At 46.6% G+C, this 10,073-nt stretch overlaps 1 protein-coding gene across 1 annotated transcript in view; it reads right to left on the minus strand.

Moving 5' to 3' along the window:
• Positions 1-10,073, minus strand: part of DLG2 (discs large MAGUK scaffold protein 2) — a 415,458-nt gene that overhangs the window by 25,286 nt on the left and 380,099 nt on the right. Inside the window, exon 15 of the mRNA XM_032219707.1 lies at positions 8,438-8,537. Within this exon, the coding sequence (XP_032075598.1) occupies positions 8,438-8,537 (100 nt within the window). The remainder of the gene's footprint in view (positions 1-8,437; positions 8,538-10,073) is intronic.

Below are 10,073 nucleotides of genomic sequence, written 5' to 3' on the forward strand. Positions count from 1 at the left end.
CCAACCCTTTTACTGTTACTGTAACATCCAGGGGGACTCTTATATTGCAGATTTGTTTGAGTTTAAGGGAAATTCACTAATATAAAAGGATACAGAAGCCTAAAGAAAAGAAGGTTAAGGAGACTCACAAGATAGCAGACCGATAGTTTCAAGACTTTGTGAAGGGATAGAACCAATTTTGTCAAGTGTGGCGAGATCCACACTTGGAATGCTGCATCCAGTTTTGGCCACCATGACACAAAAAAGATGCTGAGATCCTAGAAAGAGTGCAGAGAAGAGCAACAGAGACGATGAAGGGCCTAGACTAGAGGCTAAGCTGTATAATGAATGACTGAGGGACCTAACCATGTCTAGTCCATGGGTCAACAACCTGCAGCTCTGGAGCCGCATGTGGCTCATTCATCCCTCTGCTGTCCCTGTCGCCAGTCGGCTCCACAAGTGATAGGGCTTTTGGTTAGGACAGGTAGAGGAAAAAGGGCGCTAGGAGGAGACTCTATGGTGGGGGAACTGGACTTCTGGTCAGGAGAGGAAAAAGGATGCCGCGCTAGGAGGAGACTCTATAGTGGAGGAACCGGACTTCTATCAGCAGAGGAAAAAGGATGCTGCACTAGGAGGAGACTCTATGGTGGGGGAACTGGACTTCCGGTCAGGAGAGGAAAAAGGATGCCACGCTAGGAGGAGACTCTATAGTGGAGGAACCGGACTTCTATCAGCAGAGGAAAAAGGATGCCGCGCTAGGAGGAGACTCTATGATGAGGGAACCGGACTTCCAGTCGACTCCAGCATTGAACAGGGGGCTTCTGGTTAGGACCTCTGTGGCTCTTTGAGTGTTTAAGGTTGACAACCCCTGGTCTAGTCTAACAAAGAGGAGGACTAGGGGGTGATGTGATAGCACTCTTCCAGTACTTGTGGGGCTACCACAAAGAAGAGGGGGTCAACCTATTCTCCAAAGCACTCGAGGGCAGGAGGAGAAGTAACGGGTGGAAGATCACTCAAGAGAGATACAACCTAGAACTATGCAGAAATTTCCTGACAGTGAGACGAATTAATCCATGGAGTAGCTTGCCTCTTGTTGTTGTAGGTGCTCCATCACTAGAGGTTTTCAAGAAAGGTTTGGGACAACCGTTTGTCTGGGATATTATAAGGCTTGAGCAGGGTAGGGGGTTTGGATTAGAAGATCTCCAAGCCCACTTCCAACCTTATTATTCCATGTTCTACGTTCTACTTGAAGGACCGTCATCATGGAGAAAAAAGTTGGGAATTTATTCTCTATCGTGCTTGATGGTAGGAGAAAACCCACGAGGGGGAATGCCGACAGAGATTCAAACTGAAAACAAGGAGGAACTTCTTGATGGTGAGATCCATGAAGTAGTGAAGCAGTCTGCCCCCTGGAGTCATGAACGCTCCATCGTTGGAGGTGCTGAGCACAATTTGTGTGGAATGTTTTGAGGATCTCTGCTCTGCACAGAACTAGAAGACTTCTAAGGTCTCTTCCATACTCTATGAAATAGACCAGGGGTGTTAAACTCAAGGCCCGTGGGCTGGATTTGGCCAGCAGGAGATCTGGCCCGCAGGGTCGCCCTGGAAACAGCAAAGAACCAGCCCGCAGTGCCTCTGCCAGTGAAAATGGAGCTTGGGAAGGCCACTTGTGGCCCTCCTGAACTTCATTTTTGCTGGCAGAGGGTTGCAGGAGGCTGTCGCAACCGAAACGGAGTTTGGGAGCCCATTTTTGCTGTCAGAGTGCTTGGGACACCACAGGGCCTTCCAACACGCGTGACGTCGAGCTGGCCATGCCTACCCTGGCCACACTCACCCCGGCCCCCCAAGGTCAAACACAACCCTGATGTGGCCCTCAATAAAATCGAGTTTGACACCCCTGAAACAGACCAAAATATGGATTCTCTTAAATGTATCTGTGTAATTTTTTTCCATTGGTGCTTTCTCCACATATCGCTGAACTAGCATGAAAGTGTATTCAAGTTAATGCTTGTTTTGGAGGTTCTCTTGAAACCCCCCCGTGTCTGCAGAAGATAATCTATACTGCCCTGTAGAACCAGAGGCAGGTTCTAGAGCAGGGGTCTCCAACCTTGGCAATTTTAAGACTGTGGAAGTCAACTCCCAGAGAAAACCAGTTATGACCCCTGCATAGTCCCATGGGAGTCTGACAGCAACTAATAGAATACATGCCCTTGCCACAGGGAACAGGAAGCTCAAGTTCAAAGCCCAAGAGACAGTATAAATACAGTACCTCTCACTCTCCACTCCATGTGTTCAGCTGAACTAGGACCTCAAAGCCACGTGGTCCTCTCCATCAATAAACCATCTTTCCAATCAGCCTCCATGTTTCTGGGAATTCTGGGAGTTGGAAGTCCACAAGTTTTAAAGTTGCCAAGGTTGGAGACCCTTGCTCTAGAGGGCATTGTTTCTTCAGAATTTTGAGCAGATGTTGAATGAAACTGTCATGCTGGACGCGATACCTTTCAGCTGTGTAAAGGTTGCAGCTCTTATCCTGCACCTCCAGCGATGCTGTGATGGATGGGAATGACACCCGTTGTGTTCTAGGACATTTGCAAGGGAGCCGCTTTGAGAAGCTTCCTTTAAATATGATCCGCGTTTATCCCTGGTTGATCTTTGCAACAACGTGAAATTGCTACTGACAAAAGAGAGCTTGTTTCCCTGAACTCGTTTGGAACTATGGCACAGTTTGAAAAATCAGTACCGTATTTTCACGACTATAAGCCGCACTGAAAATCCTAAAATTTGATCCAAAATCGGCAGTGCGGCTTATAACCCGGTGCGCTTTATATGTGGAAAAAGATCTCCCAGCTGCTTTGCTCCTCGCGACTGCAATAGATGTCCAGAAGCGGCTTTTGGGGCTAATGGGGATTGGATTTCCAGCTCGATAGTCCCTGCCGCTTCTGGACGTCTATTGAAGTTGTGAGGAGCCGAGGAGAGTGTGGAGAAGAGCGCGCGACGGTTCTTGGCGCTCCGGGAAGCGGGAGAGGCACGCGGTTTGGTTTCTCCTCCCTGGACGTCGCAGCAGCAGCCCCAAACGCACCGATCTCTGTGTTTTTTCGCATCGGGGCATGCTCTTGCAGCACACCCCGATGCGAAAAACACAGGGATCGGTGCGCTTGGGGCTGCTGCTGCGACGTCCAGGGAGGAGAAACCAAACCGCGCTCCTCTCCCGCTTCCCGGAGCGCCAAGAACCGTCACGCGCTCTTCTCCACACTCTCCTCGGCTCCTCACAACTTCAATAGACGTCCAGAAGCGGCAGGGGCTATCGAGCTGGAAATCCAATCCCCATTAGCCCCAAAAGCCGCTTCTGGACATCTGTTGCAGTCGCGAGGAGCGGCTCCAGGAAGCCCCAAAACAGCTGGGAGAGGCGCGCGGTTTGGCTTCTCCTCCCTGGACGTCGCAGCAGCAGCCCCAAACTCACCGATCCCTGTGTTTTTCGCATCGGGGTGTGCTGCAAGAGCATGCCCCGATGCGAAAAACACAGAGATCGGTGCGCTTGGGGCTGCTGCTGCGACGTCCAGGGAGGAGAAACCAAGCCGTGCGCCTCTCCCAGCTGCTTCCTGGAGCGCCAAGAACCTTCGTGCCGCTCCTCGCGACTGCAACAGATGTCCAGAAGCGTCGGGAAACGTGCGGCTTATAACCCGGTGCGCTTTATATGTGGAAAAAGTTTGAAAAATTAACGTTAATTGATACTGCGACTTATAATCCGGTGCGGCTTTTGGTCGTGAAAATACGGTACTCTAGAAGCCAAGATTTCTTGCCAAGAACTAATAATGTATTTCTGAACTGATTTATCTAAAGATTTTTTTTAAAGAACTGTAACTGTGGTACAGTGGTGGGTTTCCAAAAATTTTCGAACCTACTCTGTGGGTGTGGCCTCCTTTGTGGGAGTGGCTTGTCGGCCATGTGACCTGGTGGGAGTGGCTTGCTGGCCATGTGTTCTCTCTCTCTCTCTCTCTCTCTCTCTCTCTCTCTCTTTCCTTCCTTTTGTCTCTCTGTCCCTTTTTCCTTTTTTTCTTTCATCTCTCTCTCTTTTTCTTTCTTTTTTCCTTCCTTCCTTCCTTCCTTCCTTCCTTCCTTCCTTCCTTCCTTCCTTCCTTCCTTCCTCTTTCTCTCTCTGTGTGAGTCTGCCTATCTGCTTGTGTGTGTGTGTATGTATCAGTGGTGGGTTTCCAAAATTTTTGGAACCTCTTCTGTAGCCTGCTTTCTGGTGGAACCTCTTCTAACCGGTTCAGTAGATTTGACGAACCGGTTCTACCAAACTGGTGCGAATTGGTAGGAACCCACTTCTGCTGTGGCATTTAGAAAGTTATCACCCACCCCTCTCCTAGAAGAATAAAATATTTTAGGAAATATTTAAAAAGCAGAATATTTACTTTACATCCTACCATCCATCTTGGATAACTCATCTTTTGGGTAGTTTCTTCATCATCAACCTTACACTCTAGTATCAGATACGTCATCTTTTGGGCAGCTTCTTCAATATCAACCTTACACCCTACTGTCCATCTTGGATCAATCATCTTGGGGGCAGCTTCTTCAACATCAAACTTAGCCCCAACTGTCCATTTTGGATGTCATCTTTTGGGCAGCTTCGTCATGAACCTTATTCCCTACTGTCTATCTTGCATAAGTCATATTTTGCGCAGCTACTTCATCATGAACCTTGCTCTCTACTGTCTATTTTGGATGTCATCTTTTGGGCAGCTTCTTCATCATGAACTTTACGCTCTACTGTCCATCTTAGATATAAATCATCCTTTGGGAAGCTTCTTCAACATCAACCTTATTCACTATTGTCGATGTTGGATAAGTCATCTTGTGAGCAGCTTCTTCAATATCAACCTTATACCCTACTGTCCATCTTGAATCAATCATCTTTGGGGCAGCTTTTTCAACATCAAATTAATCCCTACTGTCCATCTTATATAAATAATCTTTTGGGCAGTTTCTTCATCATCAACCTTACTCCCTATTGTCCATCTTGGATAAGTCACCTTTTGGGCAGCTTCTTCTTCATCATCATGATCAATTTTTGACTGGGGATCTGTTTTTCAACTTTTTCAAGAATTCTAAGCGTGTTCTAAAAAAAAGCACCTTCTTTTTAAAGAAATCCATGGTCACAAAAGGTTCAATATGCATTATACTGGAAACAATGTTGTTATCATCAGAGATCAACATACCCATTGCATAGACTGTATGCTATTAATGTTGTCATGCAGAACATAAAATACGATGAAAAACCCTCTTTTGTCCCCCCAAGTGCATTCAAAGCTGGGGACCAAAAGTAAAATCTAATCTTGTGCATGCTTAGAAGAAGGAGGAGAAGGTTCTTTAGGGAGGGGTGGGGGAAGCCAAACTTTAAAAGTAAGGGGGAAAAAAAGAAATGAAATGAAAAAGTTATTTCCAAAGAAAGGGTTATAAGTGACCATTCCTGGGAACTTACTCAGAGTCTTTGTCCCATAGCCGTCGTCCCCTAATCCGGGGAAATCCTGCACGGCAGTCCCCGGAGAGAGCAATGAAAGGAAAAAACACCCGCAGAAAAGGAAGGAACAGTCAGTGCAGTTGAAATGGATACTACCATGACAGACCATGCAGATAATCCAATCTGGATTCCCGCGTTTTGAGCAAAATAAAAGCTTAATCTCCCGATTTAAAGACTTTCATGGAAGCCGAAGAGATGTGGTTAAAGTGAGAGAGCAGAAGACTCTCTTTAGGGGAAAAAATGCAGGCAGTCCTTGACTTACAACCATTTGTTTAGTGACTGAAGTTACAACGGCACTGAAAAAAGGGCAGGAGCTGGAGCTAGGAACGAGAACTCACCCCACCACACAGCGCTTGGGTCTTGAACCTGGGCGGGCTGTCATCTTTCTACGTCTTTAATTGTGGAGCCATCACACTCCCTAAATGCCCTAAAAGGCCCAATCTTCATCATCCTCTTTTAACGGTCCCATAATCCCTTGCGAGGTGGAGTCTGGGCAACTGAATGGAGCTAGCAGAGTGTTTTAATGGCCGGATGCCTTTCGTGTTGCCAACACGGAGTTTTGTTCAGCAGATATCTTCTCACTGTGTCCAGAGAGAGAAATATCTGCCTCTACTTAGGACTGAACTCACAGCCTTCTGATTGTGAGGCGAGACTGCCACCTCTAGGCCACTGCACTACTCACCCTAAATGTGCAATAATAGGTATTAAATCCAGTGGAGACTCATTATCTCTCTCTCTCTCCCTCCCTCCCTCTCTCCCTCTCTCTCCCTCTCTGTGTGTCTCTCCCTCTCTCCCTCCCTCCCCCCTCTCTCTGTTTCTCTCTCTCTCTGTCTCTCTCTTTCTCTCTCTGTCTGTCTCTCTGTCTCTGTTTCTCTCTCTCTCTCTCTCTGTCTCTCTCTGTCTCTCTCTCTCTCTCTCCCTCCCTCCCTCCCCCCCTCTCTCTTATACTATATGGCTTAGAAATTGCTCGCATCTCGGTTTTCCACTTTGGCTGCATTCTGTGAAGCGACAAAGTGGGAAAACCTCCATCAGATATCTGATTTTCACAGATAAGACACTCCCCCCCTTCCTTTTCTCCCCCTAAATAGCTGGGAACTAGTCCAAACCATCTCATTATCAAGAGCCTTCCAGTTCAATGGACGGAATTGTCAAGCTAATGAATCGAAGCTATAAATGTTTGAGTGGGAACTCGTGGGCACAATTCACTAAAGAGTACAGGTAGTCCTCAATATATGACCAGAATTGAGACCAGAATTTCCGCTGCTGAGCACAAGATGGTTGTTAAGTGAATCATACCCAATTTTACAGCCTTTTTTTTACCATGGTCGTGAAGCTAATAGTTAAAAGACTCGGGTAGTTGTTAAGTAAACCTGGCTTCCCCCATGGGAGATGGTTGGGAACATTGCCAATGGCCATCATGTAACCCCAGGACACTGCAACTGTTAAAAATACATTCTGCTATCCCTAGGTTTTGATCATGTGATCATGGGGATGCTTCAATAGTCATAAGTGTGAGGATAGGTCATAACTCATCTTTTTCAGCATTTTTTTCCCTTTTAACGACCCTGTAATCCCTAGATTTGGGGTGGAGTTGGGGCAACTGAATGAAGCTGAGCGTTTACTAGCCGGATGCCCTCCCTGATGCCTACACGGAGTTCACAGCAGATATCTTCTCTCTGCTCCCAAGAGAGAGAAATATCTGCTACTACCTAGGATCGAACTCACCAGCCTCCTGACTGTGAGGCGAGAGCGCCACCTCTAGGCCACTAGGCAGCTCACCTTTTTCTGTACCAATAGAGGAGAATATCTGTAGCTCAGGGTTAATATGAGGGGTCCTTGGTGCCTCTCTGAGCTTGGTTGCCTTTTTGCAGACGTTTCATGAACCAGACTAGGTAACATCATCAGTTCTAGTGAAAACAACCAAAGTCAGAGAATACTGTTGTGGCCTGCCAGCGGATATGGCAGTAGATTCGCACGGTGAGGAAGTTGGAGAGGAACATGGGCTAGTCCTGGAGTCTTGGGAAGGCTCTGCATCGGAGACAGAGATAGGGCCAGGGCCGTCTGACAGTTATCGTCTGCCTTCGGAGTCGGACATCAGTGAGGCAGAAGAACAGCTGGAGCCTGTTCCCGATAGGCGCATGCACAGAGCTTCCAGGAGAAGGGAACAGCTGAGGAACAAGGATCAACTTTGGAGTAAAGCCAGGGGTGAATGGCCCCACCCATAGGGAATAAAGAGGAGCGAAAGAGGAGTGGAGTTTGCAGGAGACCATTAGTTCAATTCATTAGGGTGAAGATCTTGCCCCTGACTTCTTGCCAAGTAATTGCTGCTACAGCGTGGCGTTTGGAAGATATCGGTCTGGCAACTCTCCAAGCCTGTTAAAGGTCTGTAGTTGTGAACTCTCATGAAAGACGGTTGGCCGGGATTTTGCTGGAGGGGAATTCATTTTAAATAAAAGAGATTTTATCGGGACGAGGAGTCGGCTTCGTGCTTTTGGGAAGCCTCAGTCAGAACAAATACCAAGGACCTATTTCAGTGCCGTTGCATCTTTGAATGGCCGCTAAATAGACAGTGGTAAATCGAGGACTACCTACATCACTAGCTAGGATGGAGACAGTTACGAAACGCCAGTCCCCAAAACGTTTTTTTTTTTAGAAAGACGTGGCTTTCTCCTTAACCCAAATTGGAGATGGACCAAGTGAAGGAACGGAGGCCAACCGATGTTTGGACCATTTCAAGCAGGAGTGACAGATACTTTTGCTTCCCTCTCCTTCCGCAAACCCCGGAGGGAATCCAGACTGTTTATATACATTGATCATAGTAGTAAGGCCTCACCTGTCCTGAACCTGACTTAAGGCTTGCCTAGGTGTATGAGGTGCCGTGCATGTTCACCCAGGTATTTCGCTGTGACGTTGTCTCTCAAACATTTTACTTACGTTCCGGGTCACTGGAGTCCTGCTCACAGATCTCCTTGCTCTTGTAGAATGGGAATTTTCGTGAAAAGATGAGGTTCTTTTTACGCTTGTCATTGAATGACTGTGAAGGAAAAGAGGCATGGCCGAAAAAAAACAAAAAAACAAGGACGTCTAATTGTTGTCACACTCATGCTGACAGAACAACTAGGCTGGTAAAAGTGGGGAAACAACTGTGGTGACCGTGTCCAATTTCTTTTCGAGTAGAATAGAATAAGAGAGTTGCAAGGGACCTTGGAGGTCTTCTAGTCCAACCCCCTGCTTAGGCAGGAAAGCCTACACCACTTCAGACAATCCAACATCTTCTTAAAAACTTCCAGTGTTGGAGCATTCACAACTTCTGGAGGCAACGTTGTTCCACTGGTTAATTGTTCTAATTGTCAGGAAATTTGTCCTTAGGAAATCGCCCACCAGCAATTTCCACTATTGGTTTGGATGAACCAGTCCAAACCGGCTGAATACCACCTCTGATTGAGGTATCAGGTAAAGGTAAAGGTTCCCCAGCACATATATCAGTGGTGGGATTCAGCCGGTTCGCACCTATTTGGGAGAACTGGTTGTTAACTTTCTAAGCAGTTTGGAGAACCGGTTGCTGGAAGAAATCTCCTTTTGTTTTTCCCCCCACTTTGCAGGGCTAATCCTGTAAGGAAGGCAGGAAGTAAACATTCTGGTGTTGTTTCTAGCCTAATTTTTATTGCCCTGCTTACAGAAACTGCCTCTCCGGTTAACCCTGATTACATTGTAACAGCTAAGGCAAAGCGCCCGTTCACCTGAGTGATGTTAAGTTGGCCACACGGTCACATGACCACTGAGCCACGCCTACCTAGGTGGTCATTAGGGCAGAGAACCGATTGTTAAATTATTTGAATCCTACCACTGACATGCACACTAGTTGTTTCCGGCTCTAAGGCTGGTGCTCATCTCCATTTCTAAGCCAAAGAGCCAGCGCTGTCCGAAGACGTCTTCATGGTCATGTGGCCGGCATGACTCAATGCCGAAGGCGCTGTAACCTTCCCGTCAAAGTGGTCCCTATTTTTCTACTTGTATTTTTAACGTGTTTTCGAATGGCTAACTTGGCAGAAGCTGGGACAAGTAACAGGGTCTCACTCCGTTACGTGGCGCTAGGGATTCGAACCGCTGAACTGCTGACCTTCTGATCGACAAGCTCAGCGTCTTAGCCACTGAGCCACCTGCGTCCCTTTATTGGGGGACCCAATATATTGAGGTATATTGAGGTTTATTTCCAGGTTTATATAAAATATATATAAAAATTAAACCGATGCAACTTGAGCTCAGAATGGTTATGCAGAAGCATCGATCCATGTGTGTTATTGGGCATATTAATGCAACTTACAAGGATGCATTTTAAAAGCCCCGAAGAAGTTGTGTCTCAACCAGAAGATGAGGAGATGGGTTGTCCTTCAAATATGGTCAAATTCGTATCATCCAGGACCATTAGCTATGAATTCTTATTCAGCTACATCTGAAAGCTGCAGCCTTTTCCTTTTTTTTACTGCTGTATTTTATTGTTTGATATGGTATATATACTCATAATTTATATTTGTGTGCTTTGATGTTGGCATAATTTTTTACTTAAAAA

Source organism: Thamnophis elegans, chromosome 6 (genome assembly GCF_009769535.1).
Source record: "Thamnophis elegans isolate rThaEle1 chromosome 6, rThaEle1.pri, whole genome shotgun sequence".
In the NCBI taxonomy this organism is placed as follows: Eukaryota; Metazoa; Chordata; class Lepidosauria; order Squamata; family Colubridae; genus Thamnophis; species Thamnophis elegans.